Below are 19,982 nucleotides of genomic sequence, written 5' to 3' on the forward strand. Positions count from 1 at the left end.
ACCATGGTTCCTCCGTAGATCAGTCATCATTATATCAATGTTTGCCAATGTTAAACAAAGATGAAACGATAACTGTATTACACTGTGTTTCTTGCTGGATTGCACCAAATGATACATCATGCAATTGCACTTTGCGGAATCAAGGATTTATTGGATGCGATGGCGCCACTAGTTGTATGATCGACGCCTTTTTTACAGTAACGGATTAATACAATCAATCGCCCCGAGAAGGCACAAAATAATTTACCTGGTTCCAATTTAACGTGACGTTACAAATGTTGATTTACAAAAATATCAATGAAACTTATGGCGTTTTCAGCCTGACCGAGTTTGCAGAGTTTGCACCAACCTGGATTGAATTAATGATGTTTCGTGCTCTCTTACTGGTAGAGTGTGTAACCTCAACCAATAGCAAAGCATTTTCCAATCCAAGTTGGTGCAAATTCTGTCGGGTCGAAAATTATTAATACTATATTAATTACATTTAATTACTTTTTAATAATTGATAAACTGCCATAGAATCAGCGCGACATTTCAAATTTTAAGACCTGAAGCTGAAGCCTCATGATGAGGCTTAATTCCTTTCGTGATCCTTCTACGATTCGTCACTGGCGCATTGATTCATCAGCTGCGTTTAAACTTTAAAGTGGTTTAAAGTAGCTCGCGTCTCGATTGTCGTCCCGCGATAAGACGTGCCCGCGCTATCTCTTCCGAGATGCCGAATTTTACGAAGTGGCATTTCGCGCTAATCATTATCACCTGCGTGTCGCTCGGTAAGTGATCGAGATCCCAAAAACGCCCTCCCTTCGTTTCTTCGAACGATATTTTTGTGCCTGTAGGCCACGCCCTGGAGTGCTACGTTTGCACGGATCAAGAGGGTAATCAAGAAAAATGCCTGAACACCATCAAAACCTGTGAACCGGAAAACGATACTTGCCTTACGGAGATTAAATGGGGCAGTAAGTGAAAGCATTTCTCCACCTTGCGTCCTCCCATGTTTTTGAGGTTATGTACGGCGTTGTGTGTGCCTTCAACATATCAGTTTTTCAATTTATAAATCAACTGCTATCATTTAATCGTTCTTTATTAAAGACGATAAGAACATACTTGATTAAATAATTTGATATCGATATCTCTTGGATGGGAGAGAGCCTGAGCATTTTTTTCAATTACGAAAGTATATTTTAATTGAAAAAAGATAACCTAGTTAAAGAATTGTATTTGATTAGGTACATCACTGATAAGAGAGGCAGTGCACATATAAGAGGTCGATTTTTTAAGCTAAACTTGCGCTTGATTCTTTCTCTTTTTTTACATGGAAGTTAAAAGAGAAAAGAGATGAACTGTGCAAAAAGTTCAACTGAAAAGAACAAACCTATTATTCTTGGGTCTGTTCTTTTTAGCTAAAACTTTTTGCACAGTTTATTTTTTCTTTTTTTTTCCTTCAACGAAGAGAAAAGGAAGAAAGATGAACGATGCAAGAAATTTATATATTATAGAAAGAACAGACCTCTGATAAAGGCTGCTGATTATAGGTACACCATATTGGTCTCAGGGGGCCAAGAAACAATTTTACGTCTCTAAAAGATGTGCCTCTAAAAAACATTGCGAGAATCTGCAACGCTCTAATATGCCTGATTGTACTCATATCTGGTATCAGGACTGGAAGTGTTCTTCTTGTTGCGGAGGCGATAGGTGTAACTACTATGTTATTGTAAGTATAAAGTATTTGATTGGTAATTTGAAAACAATACAATGTAAGTACTTTATTTTTTATTTCAGTCTGGTGAAAACGAAAGGAAAGTACATAATGGAATATTTGTCATAACAATCTTAATTTCCTTGTTGGGTGCATCGAGATTTCAATGACAGAAGTTCTGCAGAAATTATTAGCTAACGTTTTAGTCAGCTAATAAATCCATTGATCAATCTCATTATTGCAGACTGAATACGTACAGACCCCTTTTTTAATACAATAATTAACGCAAGCAATATTAAGATTGTATACGCAAGATAATTTTACAATTTTGTAAACGTATGAATGTATTATGTTTTAAATTGATCTTAAATATTTTACAAATATACCGACATATAAGATGTCTCGGAATATTATTTTTGCATTAGTAATCTTATGCACTAATTTTATGATTACTAATATATATATATATGAAGATATATACAGATATGTATATACATAAGATATTTACTCGACATATCATCATTCAATTAAACATTCCAGAAATTTTTATTGCAAATTTAAATTTGTGTGATGTATATAAAACTGTATTATACAACGTACATCCGTTCGCTTGAAACAATGCTCTGTTATGAAATATTATATTTATATATATGTATGCTTGTGTATATGTGTGTATGATATTACTATGATTTATATATTTTTTAAATATTTTTGTTATATATACATATTATACATAATCCGTCCATTTTACACGTTAAAACTATATTTACAACTAGCAATTGAATTTTAAATGAAAATAGCAATTTTATGGAAATGAATATTTGCAAAAATAGAAAAGTTTAAATGTATTTAAATTGCATTTGTCATTAAACCATTTTTTCCAAGCTTGCAGAAATATCTCGAGGGGAATGCTCGGAGATATCGACATATCTTCTTTACGATCGTATTATCACACGTGAGTAGAGGATAATTAATCGGTATCTTGTTCGGCGATAAGGAGAGTAAAGAGAATAGTTACATTCGTAAAAACAATTTCAAGATCGTATGCAATATAACTGACAGTATCGCTCAGGTACGATTGCACAGTAACTGCGCCGAAACGGTCGTGCGCACATCTGATAAAATTTTTGTAGTCTCCGACCAAGATATACGTCGATATTTACTGTAAGTGTTATCTACTAAAAAACTGTGTTGCGTATAAAAAAAAAATGATTGTGCTAATTCTTAAAAACCGTGAATTGTTTATGATGACAGATTTTGGGTGTACCAAATATTGTGTATTCGCAATAAAGTCCGTTGCTATTTTTTGCATTCATGATTCAAACAAACAATAGCGTTGTCTTATATATATAATCTTTGCGTGTTATTAATTTATTATTTAATTATGTCGTTTAAATATATATGAATTTGGAAACAGTACAAACCGCCTGCATAAATTGCTATTCACGTAACACGATTTACATGAATAAAAATATTAAGTTAAATTAATTTAAATCATTTTATAGATTAATTTTGTATATACTTAATTCATACGAAATTAACTTTATAACATTTGTAAAAAGCATTTACATCTAAATATTAATTCAATACTTAATTCAGCTAGGAAATAATTGAATCGTTCTACATAAATACTTAGACAAGGAACTTGGATAAAAGTATATTCATATATTACATTAATTATTTTCTTAATAAAATATTCTTAATTGTAGTCTTTAGTTGTGCAATTTTTTGCTGTATAAATAATATATTTTTAAATAATAGTAAAGTCTTCCTAATTCTAAATTCGAAACTCAGAGATAGATACATAAACTAATGTGACGTACAAAATTAAAAAATTTGTGAAATTGACCTGAAGTATATGTACACCATGAGTGCAAACATACGATCATGTGATGCATCCGAGCGTGGTACTTTAGAAACAAAAAATAATGTATTTAGTCCAGCACATAATCCATTTTGCACGGTTTTACAACAAGTATCACTGTTTTCATATATACTTAGCACGAATACTTATATTTATGATAACTTAAAGATTATATAACAAAAACACGTTAAGAGGTGGGGAAAATGGAAGCTCGTTTATTGCGCACACAGTAGATACGATAGATAGTGCTTTCTATATCAGACAATTAACATACTGACAACCCACTAATGGTCTTCCAGAAGCTACCGCTACGTACGGAGCTACTATATGTATATGTACAACTAATATATACCACGGATAAACAAAATAATATGTTCGCTGGTGAATAAGAATCGGTTATTTATCATGAATACGTACATTGAAAAATAATGTTATACCAATAGCATAAAACACAAATACGTGTCACGTTTTTTAATAAAATTTTATTTATGTTATTAGTACAGTTATTGAATTAATATGACTTTTATAAATTAATTGAAGATATGAAATAATATTATTTTTTTAATTAAAATAATATTATCGATATAACATCATTTTTTTTCAATGTAACAATAATGTTTATTTGTTTTTCTCCTTCAATTTATTTGTTATTATTTTTTTAATGTACATTCGCAACTCATTCCGTATCGCGACAACAAAGTGATAGCTAATTCCACTATATAATGACAGGATTAATAAATAGTTGTATACTTCGATTAAATTCTGTCGAAAGGAAATTAAAAGTTTTTTAATCTCGATCCAATTCATTTGTATATTTAATTTTTGGTCGGTATTGATTGATCGCTTCATTCGATCGTATTTCTGGAACCTATCGGACTTTAATTTTAAAAAATTCAATTGCACTGTTATTGTCATACATTATTAATGTACCATTAGGTCTGATCGCGTTACTCGTACATTTTTTGCACTCAGCATCTTTGTTTTCTCTCTTTTCAACGCCAAAATATATATCTATCTCATTTTAAATTCAAAAATTTTTGGAGGTTCAAACAACGCGATCAGACCTTTTAATTATGCGCATTATTACTTGTCTTCTTCCACCATGATTACGCGTAACATGCGATTGGTTTCTTTTTTATTAATCTGACAGGTTCTAAAAGTATGCGATAATATGAAACAATTAATGTGATGAAATTTAATATCGACCAAAAATTAAATATACGAGTGAATATCGGATCGCGAGATTAAAAAACTTTAATTTCCTTCTTGGAAACGTTTAAGACAACTGAAAGATGAGATGGCGACGCTCGTATTCGCATTGAAGAGTTGATGGTTAACCGTAATAAATATAGATAGAAGATTACTTGTAGAAATGCCCTTCTACGAATCGACGAGACAATTCGGCCAATTAAATGAGAAGAAGCGTCGAAGAAGAAGCGGCACATCGCACATTGTCGCGTGATTTATATAAAGGCATTTTAATTACGTCTTCTTAGTCGCGCGCTGACTGTTCAACGGACAGTTCGTAAAATTTGTTTTTTAACTTTCTTGTACTTCCTCGCAAAAATGGATTTCGCTTTGACAAAACTCATTGTGGTAAGTCGTCTATTATTTTGCAAATTGTGCTGGCCACGTGTATACATCAATTTTACGAGTCGTATTTATAGAAACATTAATGCTAAACGAGAAGACGTATCTAAAACGATATAAATAAATTATGAGAAAATAATTCTTATTCACGGAATTAATTTATGTTTTATTAAAAAGGTAGTCGATAAACATTATTGTGTCGATACTGAATAATTTCAACTTGGTATATTTTTTTAATCTCCTGAGTTTGCTGAAAAATAAATTATAATATTCCCAATTAATTTTTTATTAATTTCAAATATTTTTTTGGTCTATTTAAATTATTAATTGTGTGTATATTTTTTCTAGTTATATAAAATGAAGTGGAAATTACGTGACTTATACAAGGCATTTAGTCGTAGGAAAGTGGTAGACAGCACTGAAGAAAGTACTTTGGCGAGAGTCTTGTCAACTCTTGATCTCACAGCTTTAGGAATTGGCTCTACTCTGGGAGTAGGTGCATACATTTTGGCAGGATCTGTCGCAAAGAAACATGCTGGACCTGCTGTGGTCATTTCATTCGCTATCGCCGCGGTAGCATCAATGTTCGCAGGTACGCATTTACAAATATCATTGTTTTTCAATTGAATAAGAGAACCATTCGGTAAACATTATCGATTTCTTTTTCGTATTATGAAAGATTCAATTAAAACATAATTTTGAATACATCTTTAAAAAATTTTAATTCTTACGGCTGTTCTACAATGTGCTTCTTGTTTCCTGTTTCTTGCTGTTTGTCTCTGTTTGTCTCTTGTCTTTTTGATCAAGAAGGCAAGAGACAAACACCAAGAAACAGAAAACAAAAAGTATATTGTAGAACAGCCATTAGACTTGATAAAAAAAACATAAAAAATTAGACATTAAATATTGAGTCAAATAATAGACATGTGGTCTGTATCTTCCAGTCTGTATCTACAATCTCGCTGTTATGAGCAGATCTCAATTCCGGCGATATAAATATGCAAACTATGCAGATTATGATAACAAAATCGCTGATGCTGCTTCGAGACGCGATATATTTGTTTCATTTGAGAATTTCGTTACCTGGTTTAAAGATTCCTGGAAAAGAAATCGATACAAAGAGATTCGGATAACCTTAAGATAATGTTTACAGTTAGCTGTATTGTGCACTTGATAAATAATGATTTATAATGATAACCGAGCTGACTGAGGATGATTAATAGGCAGCATGTAAACATTATAAATATATCTGTTTATTTAAGTGATATCTGTGTACCTTTTCGTTATTTTTATTAAAATAATGTCTATTAAAGTTAAATTTACCGATTCGCGTTATATTAATAATTGATAAAAACTACAAACAGACTGTATTTATTATAAAAAATTTCTTTAAAAATATTTTGTTAATTTTGTCTTCGATTTTATGACAGATATGATAAATTTTTTGTGCTTACTAATAAATTTTCTAGGTTATGTGTGTGTGTTGATATATTTAATATTTTATATTTTAAATAATCATATCAGTTTCTGAATTCATATATATATGTGTAAATTTTTATAGGGATCGGTTATTATTTGCTATATAGTTTAAGCATATGATTAAAATGACACGTTTTAAATCTTGACTATATATTTTAGATCTACGTTTTTGACGCTTTAACTTTGTTATTGAATTATGTTTTAAACTTTTGTAAGGATTTTCTGTTGTTATAAGTTTTTATATTTTAAAACATAAATATACTAAAATAAATACAGAAAAATATCTCAAAAGCTATTTATTTTTTGATGATTTTATTTTAATATATATTTTTATATATCATGCGAAGGCGCATGTTTTCACAGTGACATTTCTAAATTTTTATAATATCTTTTTAGGTCTCTGTTACGCCGAATTCGGCGCACGAGTACCTCGCGCAGGATCCGCGTATATTTACAGCTACGTGACAATAGGCGAGTTTGTAGCATTTCTTATGGGTTGGACCTTGATTTTGGAGTATGTGATTGGCTCGGCTAGTGTGGTACGTGCTCTCAGCACTTACGTCGATGTACTCTTCAATGACAGCATGAAAAACTTCTTTGGATCGGTGATGCCTATCAATGTCGATAGTTTATCGTCATATCCGGATTTTTTTGCGCTTGGCGTTACTCTAATTTTCTCAGGTGATAAGACATTTTTTTTCAATCAATCTAATCAAATCTCGTATGTTGTAAGTAAACAAAATGATTCTGATAGAATTATATAAAAAAACACATATAATATCTTTTCTCGTAACATAAAACACTCCAATTTTGTAATATCGATTTGTTAATTTGTTACACAATTTCTTGATAGTCATAAAAATATTGAAAGCAGTATATAATTTCATTTTCAGTCGCTCTTGCTTTCGGAGCCAAGGAATCTTCGATGGTGAATAATATATTCACTCTGGTGAACCTGTCTGTTGTACTTTTTGTCATAATTGCTGGTTCCTTGAAAGGTAAATACTCTTTCAATTCGACTCTATTCCGTGTCTTCTTACGTCGAGTTAATAGTCAGTTTGCTAATTATTTGTAAGCTGTTCCAAATGTTATAATTTCTTTTAATAATGTACTTTGTAACTTTTTTATTGCAAACTGTGATATTTATATTAATAATTTATGTTAATAATATTATTAATGATATTATTAATAATATTATTATTGATATATTATTAATAATATTATTATTGATATATTATTAATAATATTATTTTTGAATTTAAAGAATTATTTTTGAGCACGAGTGTGGTGTAACAGACAGCGCACTGGTCTGATATACTAGAGATCCTGGGTTCGATCCCCGGCAGAACCGAAAAATTTTCATACACTCGTAGCTCCTCTCGGAAGGCAATGGCAAACCACCGAGTAGTATACTTGCCCAGGAAACCTCCCTACCAAAAATTGCCGTTCGGAATCGGCGTTTAAACTGTAGGTCTCCATTTATGTTATGTACAATCAGTGTGCGCGCAAAAATATGAGAGGGAGGTGCCTACGCGCTGAGATAGCGTATGGCACCTGAAGAAGGAATTTAAGCTTCAAATCTCTACTTTTAAATGATTATTATATTTTTTTAATTTATATGAATTTTGTAATATTTACATATATACGGAAAAATCGACTACGTTTGCCACGACCAAAAGTCGCCCATCAATACATTTTTTTAATATAAGAACTGTAGTACGATTATGATAACCGTAAGATTGGCATATCTTAACAGTTATGGCTGTAAAGATATGTCCATCTTACGGTTATCACAATCAAATGTGTTAATGGGCGAAAATTATTATTATTTCCGGTTGTGGCAACCATAACATTTTTTCTGTGTAGAAAACTATGGACTAAAAAAAATGAAAAATTTTCTTTTCACTTAGTAGCGTGTGCAAAAACAATTTGGGCAAATTTTCAACTATCTATCCAGAAAGCTTAAAGCTTTCCCTACAAAATTGTTTTTAACAGGTTCCTACGATTTTTTATTTCTGAGTTACTCGTGGATTAATTAAAAAGGAACATTCTAACTTTATTACTTGTAACTCCGTTAAAAATTATCGTATCGGTATTAAAAATACGAAACGTTGCTCTATCACGTGGTGTAATTGCCAATTTTTATAAAATACAATATATGGGTTGTACGATTGTATGATTGTACAATCACAGTCCACGCATAGGTATATGAGAGAGAGGCGCCTACGTGCTAAGATAGCGTACATGGCACTCGAAGAAAAAAAGAATTATTTATTAGTTGAAATAATATAGGGTTGAAACAAAAGTTCGCTACGAATTTTAAAACTCAAACAGCTGTAAAAAAAGGCTTTGTTTTCAACTTTCTAACGTGAAAGCTTAAAATTTTTTCTACATAATCGTTTTTTTTTTTAATGTTACTAAGCTTTTTTGTTACACTGAGTTATTGGATTAAATAAAAGGAGCACTTTTACTTTAACTAATCATAACTTCGTCATCGTTAAAAATCATCGTCCCGCAATTTATAAAACATTCTTAAAGCTGAAACTTTGCTCTATCGAATAGTATAATTGTCAAATTAAAAAAAATATTTTTTTTTAAACATGTAAGCATGATACAAATGAAGTAGCGTTACGAACTTTTGTTCCAACCCAATATAATTATACATAAATATACATTATAATATTTATATATGTATATATAATACAACATAAAATTTGCAATGATTTATAGCTGACATTAATAACTGGAAAACGGAACCCAGTTGCACCGAAACAGACTGCGAGAACGGAGAAGGGGGATTTATGCCTTACGGTGTATCAGGCATTATAACAGGCGCGGCTGCATGTTTCTACGGATTCATCGGTTTCGATTGCGTGGCCACCACGGGAGAAGAAGCTAAGAATCCACAACGGTCCATCCCTATTGCAATTGTCGCGTCACTAACGATCGTCTTTCTTGCATACTTCGGTGTTTCCGTAGTGCTTACTACCGTGGTACCGTACTACGAACAAAATCCCGAGGCACCATTCCCGCATATATTTGACGTTATAGGATGGGAATGGGCCAAATGGTTCGTGACGATTGGAGCGATTAGCGGACTATGCGCTAGGTAATATCGTTTACAGTTGCATCAATTTAAAAAATTTATATATTTTTTAATAAAATAAAGTAGTAAATGATTTTCACATACAGATCTTTCAGATAGATCTGTAGATGTAATTCTTTTAAAATGTTTTTGATTTACAAACATCTTTTCGTATTTCGTTTTGTATTATAATCCGTCTTATTAAAGGATCTCTTATTAAAATAAGGATAAATTAATATTTTCGTTTATTGACTAACTATTTTAGTCTGTTAGGTTCGATGTTTCCGCTGCCGCGAGTGATTTATGCCATGGCTTCAGATGGACTGGTCTTCAAATGGATGGGCAACATAAATTCCCGGTTCCAAACTCCTATTATGGGCACGCTTTCCGCTGGGCTACTTACAGGTCCGTAATAATAATTGTCTGAAACAATTATTTAACTAATAATTTCTTGAAACAACTATTTTATCGCATAATTAATTATATAATCATTTAATGACATATTACAGGCATTCTAGCAACGATATTTGAACTCGATCCACTAGTTAAAATGATGAGTATCTGTACGCTCCTTACATATTCAATTGTTGCATCTTGCGTACTTATTCTACGGTAAATTGGAATTTATAACTTAATTTTGTTTATGTAAATAGGATTATATTGAGTTAAATTGATTTTTTTAAGAATTGAAGTTGAAAATATGTAAATAAATTTAATTGAACTGATAATAAGATTAAAAATAAATTGAATAGATTAATATCGATGACAAAATCCTTTTTGTCGATAACAAATCTATTTTTTTGTAGATATGAGGAAAGCGAAGCATACGAGAAGAAAGGCGACCATAATCCACGGACTTTCGTATTTATCGTAAAACAATTGATAAGTGCAAACAAATTAAACCATTCTACGAAACTCACAGCGCAGATTGTTACTGCCTTAGTATGCTGCTATAGTAAGTCTTATTATTATTTTAATAATAAACATCGACATTTCACATGTTTCACGTAAATTATTAAATTTTTTGCAGTTGTTCTTTGTATCTGTACTGCCATATTATTATCGATGTATGCGATAGAGATCGCCGCAGGAAAAGTCGCTGTCATAGTGCTACTTGTAATTTTAGTCATTGGACTCGTGATCACTCTCAGTTTTATTTATTTTCAACCAGTCTCCGACAAGAAACTCGCGTTTTCGGTATGTATGTTTTTTATTGTTACAATTTCTTCGTTAGTATTATCTTGTTAATTCTTAATTTGCGACATTAATATAAGAATATTAGATTTTATTTATTTCTATTATTATTGAATATTTTTTACATGCAAACATCAAGGAGATTCTGAAATCATCAGTGTGCTTCAAAATTTGTACATGTGATATTGATATAGTAGCATATAATACTACTATATTGACGTATCGATGTGTTATAAATCGTGACAATATTATTGTAAACCATGTGTAAGTCGATAAAATAATGATCCTATTCGGTCATTTTGTCAACATCTCCTTGAGCATATTACGTTAATGTTGATAAGGGATACTATACAATTGATACTCACCGATTTTTACGAAACTTTGCTATGAAAATATCCTCAAAATGAAAAAAATAATGCCACTTTTATCAGCAATTGTCAACGCGACAGATTGTATCCAAGAAGCCATATGGGTTGCAATCTGATAAGTGCTATTAACATTCCATGTTGTTTTTTAACCATATTGTTTCTTAGCATTGATGATTGTCAATAAAATTGACATTGTTACTTTTCATTTTGAGGTTGTTTTAACTAGTACAAATTTCATCAAAATTTGGGTATATTAATTAGATAATGTTCCTTGCAAGTATCTCATCTCAGATCTTTATTTCTCAATGAATTGTTATTTAATTTTTATTTTATTTTTTATTATTGATATTTTCAATTTTTCTTTGTGAAAAATATTGTAGGGTAAAAGATGAATAGGAAAAACGAATAATAACATTGCGAATTAATGATTAAATGGCATGTTAGGAAACAATAAAAAAAATTTATTAAATAGGTCTTACATTTTTTTGTCAGGTGCCGTTTGTGCCGTTTTTGCCAGGATTCAGTATTCTCATTAATATTTATCTTATGATGACGTTGGATAAAGACACATGGATATTATTCTCCATATGGATAGCAATTGGTAAGTGTATTACGAGATGAATATAAATGTTTACAAATACGCGTTAATATACATTTGATTGTTTTAACATGCTCTATTGCAGGCTTGGGCGTATATTTCCTGTATGGTATGTGGCACAGTCATATTCGACATAAGAAATTGTCAACCAGTAATGACAAAGGTGTTGACTTTTCCCATATTACATAATAAAATGAAACACTATAATAATATCCTGGATCAGTTTAATTTATTAATATGACTCATCAGATAATAATTTGATAAATTTTTAAAATAATATATTATAGAGAGTACGAGTATTCCATTTATAATACTTGGAAGGTATTCACTATGGTCTGGTGCAATTGTAAAATAAAAAACTATTTTGTATATTTGTCTTTATTTTATATTTGAGAATGTCACATTGATGTATAAAATATGGCAAAAATTTTAATTATTTTAATTACTAATTATACTTTTTGCTATGATATAGTTACTACATATGTATTTTACTATGATCTACGTTTCTAACAAAACTTTGTTTAATTTCCACAGGGGATTAAAATCTTCCAAGTATTATTAATGTAAAATAACCCAACCAGCACACATATTAAATAAACATTTAAAAAATGTTTTGCAAATGCAAATTTGTATGCTTATTGGGAATATTTCACATACATTTCACATATATTACATCTCTATGTGAAATTAATAATGATGAGAACAAAATATATTGCATGTAAATTCTATGAATTTAGTATTTAAAAAATTGGAAAAAATATTTAGATGTGTGTGCTATTGTGTGTGTGTGTGTATGTGTGTATTATATACAATATACAATACAATATAATAATATTATATGATATATAAATGTTTATATATATCACACATTAGATGTTTAATTTTTATACGGTAGAGATATTATATGTAATAATTTAAGTAAAGTAAAAACATTTTATATTTATTATATTGTAGTCTATTTCTCACAAAATTACTTGTTTTACTTGTACGGAATGTTCTTAGGTTAAACCGTCAAACTTAATATATGAGTTTAAATATCTCTTAATTTTGTATGAAGTTGTTTTAAGGTTCTAAATTTATATTTCATGTTTGGCGGTTTAATGCGGAAACATCCTGTAGAATACAAATGATAGATTTCAAACAATATAATGAACAAGAAAGCAAAGATTTGAGATTGTTTAACGAGAGTTTCGTGATACTTTGCTTTTATCATTTTTCAATACATTTTTCACTATTTTAAACTCTCATTCCTGTAATTTATATGTATTTTATACGTTTCTATGTTGTATTAATAAATAAATAAATTTGAAAGATGAGCGTTTAATATTAAAACCCCGATATTAAAAAGGTATGTGGAAATAAAACACAATGGTTGAAAAGGCGAGTGTATCTGCGTACGTGCGCTTTCTTGTTGCACAAAATTATCTATTAATCTAGATAAACATTGCGATAGTCAGCAAGCAAATAGCGATAATCGGCGATTATTCTGCGAAATTTCTGTAAATATAACCTGACTATACCAATAAAAGAAATTAAGATATTACTGCTGAAAGAATTTCGGATCACTCAAGGCAGGTTCTACTGCTTTTATTTTTGCTCATCCGTTGTCTGCGTTCTTTGTTACCGCTATTGTTTTTTCTATCAAAGAATTAGGAGTTGCAAAATTGATGGAAGTCCAGAGTGACAAGCATCTTTCTCATAAAACATTTGGAAGAGACAGCCAAATGAAATCGCAGAGGAAAATCTGGTTAGACATATAGCATTAACTGAAGAGCAGGGGACCCGAAGTGACTAAAGGAAGCCCTGTATTACGCGATTGGAGGACGTTATATCGCGTGGTAACTTATTGATAAGGATTGTTTGTCATGTACATATATGCGATACAACATATTTTATCTGGTTTTTTGTTTGATCATATCGTAGTATCAGGAAAGGTTCAAACATTCACGCAACAAAATTATAATGAAAAATTTCTAAACGTTTAATTTATAATAAATAACAAAATGTTAATATTTGAGGAATTATGTAAAAATATTTCTTTTGATTTTTTCACATGACTACAACAGGAATGCAACTACCAGCGATGGTAGATAAAATTATTTATATTTTTCAATCTGTTGATTGGCATAATCGATGTAGGCTTGCTTCGCTACTTCTTGCGAAGTGCCCTTCTTCTTATTCCAGGCTTCCCATTTGGCTTTCCCTTTCAAATCCAGCATACCGGGTTTGGCTAAAATATATTATATAATATACATTATTAATATAATATAATAGTAATCATTTATTTTATACAACAATTTATTACAATATTATATATTTTATTTAAATTATTTATATATAGCATATATTGTAAAGCAACAGAATAAGTATATAAATAATTAGTTTTCTGTGATTTAACTAGAAAATAAATATAATTTAGCAAATATAATTACAATAAAATTAATGTAAATATACAATTAATTAAATAATTACAATTAATATATACAAGATGAATCAAAGTAGTTGATTATGTTTTTTACTCTATGAGAAAATTATCGATTACACATCTAACTATTGACTTAACGATACAAGTCGGATGCGTGGATAACATCGTGCGAACTGCTAGTTTAAGCGCGAAAATAGACACGTTTGAGTTATGAAAATTGTTACAAGATATTAAAAATACGAAGTATAAGCGTATTCAGGCCTATAGGTCAAAGCTAGATCTTTTTTGCCTAAATAATTCCCAGTGAATTATCTACATCCTATATATGTACATGCATATAAATCATATTTTTGTAGCTATTCAGATATATATGCATGTACAGGGTGTTGCAGATACATATTAGGCAGTACGACGAGTTGCGTGGTAAACTTTGCATGGGCAGACGCGGTTTTATATAGACAATGACAGTGACTTTATAACATAAACTTTATAATATATAGTCACTGTCATTGTATAATGTAAAGTCACTGTTATTGTCTATTAAACCACGCTTGGCCATGCAAAGTTTGCCGCGCAACCCATCGTACTGCCTAGTATGTATTTGCAACACCCTGTACATATATAGGATATAGATAATTCACTGGGAATTATTTAGGCAAAAAAGATCTAGCTTTGACCATCATAGGCCTGAATACGTTTATACTTAGTGTTTAGTTCTTGTCGGTCCGAATAAAAAAATCTTATTATTGATTAAAAATACGCTTTTCCTCACTGCGTCCAGCAATTCGCACGATGTATCCAGACATCTAATCTGTATCGCTAATATTAGTCGAAAGTTAGATGTGAGATCGATAATTTGTTCGTAGGGTAAAAAATTAATTCAACTACTCTGATTCACCCTGTATATATTATATATATATATATATATATATATGTGTATATGTCAAATGTATATGAATATGCGAAATTTAATGTTATCATTAATCATTATATGTGTAATTTCATGACATTAATATAGAAACTTACATGTGTTATTGTCGCCAACTGTAGCTTGTTTAAATAAAGCATAAAGCTCCAAAAGCTCCTCGTCAGTAGGACGTTTTGTAAGCGCCTTTACAGCTTCTGCAGCCTCTTCAAATTGCTATAAGAAAAGTACAATTTTATTATTTTTATGTAATATAATATTTGTATATATTAGTAATATTAGTACACATTAATAATATATTATTATAATATTTTAATATTTACATATAACTATAATATTGCATAAGAGAATGTTAAAAAAGAGTGTTCATCAAAGATACATGTTTGTCACTATGTATCTCTACAGCTTATTATGTATATTAGCTTATAAATATGGATTACGCTCAGAAAAGGCTACGAAAGTGACCTTTGAATCGTGGATGACTCTGCATTAAACTCTTTAAAAGTGATCTTTATTGTTAACTAAATTTAAATTTACAAGCCAAAAATCATGCACTTAAAATTGTTAATATCAGCAATTATATAAGTAATTCGTAATATTTAGTCATATAATTTTTAAGATCGCAATGAACAAATTCAAAATTGTTGAAAGTTCGGAACTTCCAAACTTTCTTCAGCTGAATACACCCAGATTAAATGATAATCTACTGACTGTCCCAAATTTCTCTTCGGAGAAATGCATACGATAATATTGTGCACGGTCACAGCTTGTAATCAACGAAATTAGTATGCTGTGTCGCCAAGTCAATTTTCGCGGCTTATTTCCGTTTTGATCAATTCGTCGACATCTTTTTGATGCAGTCTCTAATTTTAAACTTCGGAAAAATACGAAGAATGTATTTTTTATATACAAAATGCGAAAACTACTCTCTTTATGTATACAGCATTAATAATGCATTTTTTATACATTGTCACAATGAAAAATAAAAGAAAGATATCTGCGATACCTGATCGAGAGACATCCTTATAGTTGATCGCACGACTGTACTGTAGGTATTATAAATACTTTGTGACCGTCGATCGAATGCTTGCACGAGTGAAAAACGCTAATCCCCACCTCACAAATTTATCACGATATGTAAATCAAGGTCGAACGACATAAACTTGTTTCTTTTTTCGAGATAGCTTATAATAATAGATAGCTATTTAAATTAATGTCCTTAAATGAAAATTAAGTAGGATTTTATTTGAACAAATTGTCAACTTTTTATATTATCATAGATATCTCGATAACTAATTCTCAAATTATATTATAATTCACTGGATTAAATGAAGAATAAAATGCATTTCTAAGATCAAATTTCCCAAGAAAGTTTATTCTCTTTATTTATTCGATCACATTTATGACTTAATATAATAGTTGAATCAGTTGAATTTCAGTGTTTTAATCGAAAAATAAATTTCTCAATCGAGCTTTGTTCGATCTGTTTTAATTCAGAAATAAATTTCATGTAATTTGATTTTTGACTTAAAAAGGACAAATAAATAGAGATGATTTGATAGATGAAGTCTGGGATATTTCGTGTTTTTAAGTGTAATGCAATGTATAAACTGGTTCTAAGATCAACCGTAGAAAACCCCGTTATAGGCAATCGTCATAGACGACATTCGTCTATAAATGTTTTCGTGACCTCCCGACATACAAATATTTTGAAACGAACAATACTGAACACAGACATTCTACGTGTTAATTAAGAAAATTTGTATAAAGAAACGCATAAATTAAAAGGAATTAAACAACATGAAAATTCTCATTTTGGGAATTTATGAATCTCAATCTTCGAAATCAGGAATTGAGATAATAATTTCTGACTTTTCTGTACTATAATCTATCCCTTTTTTTGATTGTTTTTCTCACACAATTAGATAATTTGATTTATAGATTTTAATAATCTCATTATGCTTTATATATAATCGTCAAACATTTCTAATTTCTTGAATTATTTAATTTTGTGGAATTTAATTTTACAAAGGGAAAACGATCGCCGACTAATTCCTTTTAATTCATCTATACTTTTTGCGTGAAAATAAAGCATTACCTGATCGACCGACATCGGGATGTGAATCTGCTTCGTGTGCAAGCTAACTGTCTACTGACTGTAGCTAGTAATCACGATTCTACGCTTCCCGATTGTCCGCGCTGGCGAGTTTATTACTCTAGCGAGGTGGGGAGCGCAGTTTTCGATCTTGTACTGATTATACAGTACTATGGTTATTACGAACGATTACATACGCTAAAAATCGAAGTGTATAAAAAGACTGACTGTAATATATGCATATGATTAATTTTTTATATGAAAATAACATTATATCATATTATATAAAATGTGTAAATTTTTGTATGCAGCATAATATTTTTTGTTTTTACACGGAAAATCAACATATATAAATCACACATATATATTATAGTCACTTTTTACACACATGGATTTGTAGTGTATGTTTAATTGCGGCTCAAAGTCTGTAGGTAGGTTATAATCGAGACGTAAAAAAAGTTAACAATTTGTCTAATAATTTGAGTTATTTCAGATTTAAACAATTATGCGTGATACAGATGAATATTGCAAAAAATTTGATTTAACAAGATAAATAAGCATTATATGCAAAAATTAATAATTGCTAAGAAATGTGAGGATACATTTATATTCACAAAAATTGCAATTAAATACATGTGCAATGATTGCACATATATCTCATTGCCTTCCAACATTACATCAACAGTACTCGTCTCACATATCATAATTTGATCGTCTAATTGAAGTGGAGATGGTCGCGCAATTGCAATTAATTCGTTCCTCGATGTGTTGTCAAATTAGTCATAGCGTGACAACAATGTGAACAAACTAACTATAGGTAATCTACAAATCTACGCGAACGAGATAATGATTGTGTGTACCATAAACTCGAGACCAAAGATATATATATATATATATATATCAAACATTAAATAATATAGGATAATAAAAAAAAGGATAGGCATGCACATCTCAAGTGTTCATCTAAATCTCTAAATAATAGATACTTGTGTACACGTGTATACAACGTGTATTTAATTTCAAGATTTATTTGAAAAATAAACTCTAGCCGAAGAGGTAGTCACGTAACATAATACTGATGAACTTTGTAAAAGTGGCACGCAATATTATTCACTGTCTGTTTTTGTCCTTGTTTTCTTCTTGGTAACAGATAACTCGATCGAACGTATCATATTTTATCATGCTCCACTTTGCAAGAGGAGTCTTCTCTGAAATCGTAATTTCACTGGTCCTTACACGCGTTGTTCGGAGGAGAACGAACGGGGCCAATGTGCCACATCAGCACCGCAGACTCACCTGTGCAAGAATGTCGGAATTCCTGTCTACCTCTGACGCACGGTTTATAACCTTACACGCACAGATATACATATGAACGCCTCTATATGTATACATACAATATTACAATATTACTTACAATATTACAATATTACTTTATGCGACGCAAAAAGTAATATCGTAATAAAATTTGCACTACACAATACTTTAAATAACTTCTTAAATAGACTCTTAAAAACAAACTCAAAAACATTACGCAATTTACGTATGCTTGCAAATAAACGACATTCAGAATATCGTAATTGAAGTATTTTTACTCGTAATCGCTTTTCAATAATTATATCTTAAAATTATATGATTTGTGTCGTAATTTATTAATATAAAATGAAATTAATATTATTATGCAAACAATATTTCGGAGAAGTGACAGTAAAGCGGGTATAATATTTTATTACCGTTGAGATATATATGTAACATTAATGATTAAACGCTATGTATCTAAAGTTGTCTTTTAATGCATTACAACTCACATCGCAACATCTATTTAATTGATTCCTCTACAGCATAAGTTTAACATTGCAGCAATATTGCAGAGATTTTGCAGCGATATTGCTGCAAATTCTGTGATGTATGGGTAATTATAATTAACTTAAATGAATAATTAATTTTAAAATTTTTGCTGTAAAATGTTGCGAAAATGCGACGAACGCATAACGCACAAAAGAATCTCATTACATATGTGGGAGTCAGCAGAAAGTTTGATTACGAAAACGGGCAAGCACGAGAACGAAACGGAGAAATCCCTGAAGAAAGAATGCGGAAACACTGCTGAACGATATTGGACACGCTATATGCAATTTGCTTGTTTCTCATCAATCGCACATCCGTCACTGCAGTGATGCATTGAGTTGTAAAACTGACATACTGCAAACATTTAATAGAAAGTAAAATTTTATTATAGGAAGTATATTTGAAAGAGAAATTTTTGATATGAATGTTTACGCTTTTGTACAATAATTCTGCGGTTAGAGTAAAAGTATAATTATAAATAATTTAAAATGTTTCTTTCTTCTTGAGTTTATCTTGAAATCTGCGAGTTACTTTCACTCGAATATTGTTCTTTATATCATGAACTTAAAATAAATTTTAGAACCAAGATGATACTTGCTTTAAATTACTTACAATTACTGTCAAAATTTTTTTAGGATAGAATTTTATTCATATTTTAATAAACCATGTACAAAAAGAAGAATTAAAAAATTCTGTATATAAAATTAATATTAAAATACACATGTATGTACATAAAAATATACGCACACAAAAAAATTTTAAATAGAATTTTATGCTAAAATCTAATATAAATTATAGATAGTCAAAAATTAACT

At 30.2% G+C, this 19,982-nt stretch overlaps 2 protein-coding genes across 5 annotated transcripts; one reads left to right on the plus strand and one right to left on the minus strand.

Annotated features, from left to right (window-relative positions):
* Positions 1-619: 619 nt before the first annotated feature.
* On the plus strand, positions 620-12,066 carry LOC108761131 (cationic amino acid transporter 2). 3 transcript variants are annotated; one of them, XM_018507493.1, is made up of 13 exons: positions 620-773; positions 840-959; positions 1,536-1,714; positions 5,502-5,745; positions 7,029-7,313; positions 7,526-7,630; positions 9,363-9,741; positions 9,983-10,122; positions 10,227-10,329; positions 10,524-10,672; positions 10,748-10,914; positions 11,772-11,880; positions 11,963-12,066. In XM_018507493.1, the coding sequence occupies exons 1-13, from the start codon at positions 716-718 to the stop codon at positions 12,064-12,066; spliced, it is 2,142 nt and encodes a 713-aa protein (XP_018362995.1). In that variant the 5' UTR covers positions 620-715. The 3 variants fall into 3 exon arrangements, with proteins under 3 accessions (XP_018362995.1, XP_018362994.1, XP_018362993.1); XM_018507492.1 differs by lacking the exons at positions 620-773; positions 840-959; positions 1,536-1,714 and adding an exon at positions 2,578-2,863; XM_018507491.1 differs by lacking the exons at positions 620-773; positions 840-959; positions 1,536-1,714 and adding an exon at positions 4,809-5,159.
* Positions 12,067-13,907: 1,841 nt separating this feature from the next.
* LOC108761150 (acyl-CoA-binding protein homolog) lies at positions 13,908-17,420 on the minus strand. Of its 2 annotated transcripts, none has more exons than XM_018507534.1 (3): positions 16,234-16,296; positions 15,329-15,443; positions 13,908-14,107 (listed from the first exon to the last, which is right to left on the minus strand). In XM_018507534.1, exons 1-3 carry the CDS (start codon positions 16,246-16,248, stop codon positions 13,974-13,976), a joined length of 264 nt encoding a protein of 87 aa, XP_018363036.1. In that variant the 5' UTR covers positions 16,249-16,296; the 3' UTR covers positions 13,908-13,973. The 2 variants fall into 2 exon arrangements, with proteins under 2 accessions (XP_018363036.1, XP_018363035.1); XM_018507533.1 differs by lacking the exon at positions 16,234-16,296 and adding an exon at positions 17,326-17,420 and having other exon boundaries at positions 13,910-14,107.
* Between the last annotated feature and the right edge of the window lie 2,562 nt (positions 17,421-19,982).

Source organism: Trachymyrmex cornetzi, unplaced genomic scaffold, assembly GCF_001594075.2.
Source record: "Trachymyrmex cornetzi isolate Tcor2-1 unplaced genomic scaffold, Tcor1.1 scaffold24, whole genome shotgun sequence".
Lineage (NCBI taxonomy): Eukaryota > Metazoa > Arthropoda > Insecta > Hymenoptera > Formicidae > Trachymyrmex > Trachymyrmex cornetzi.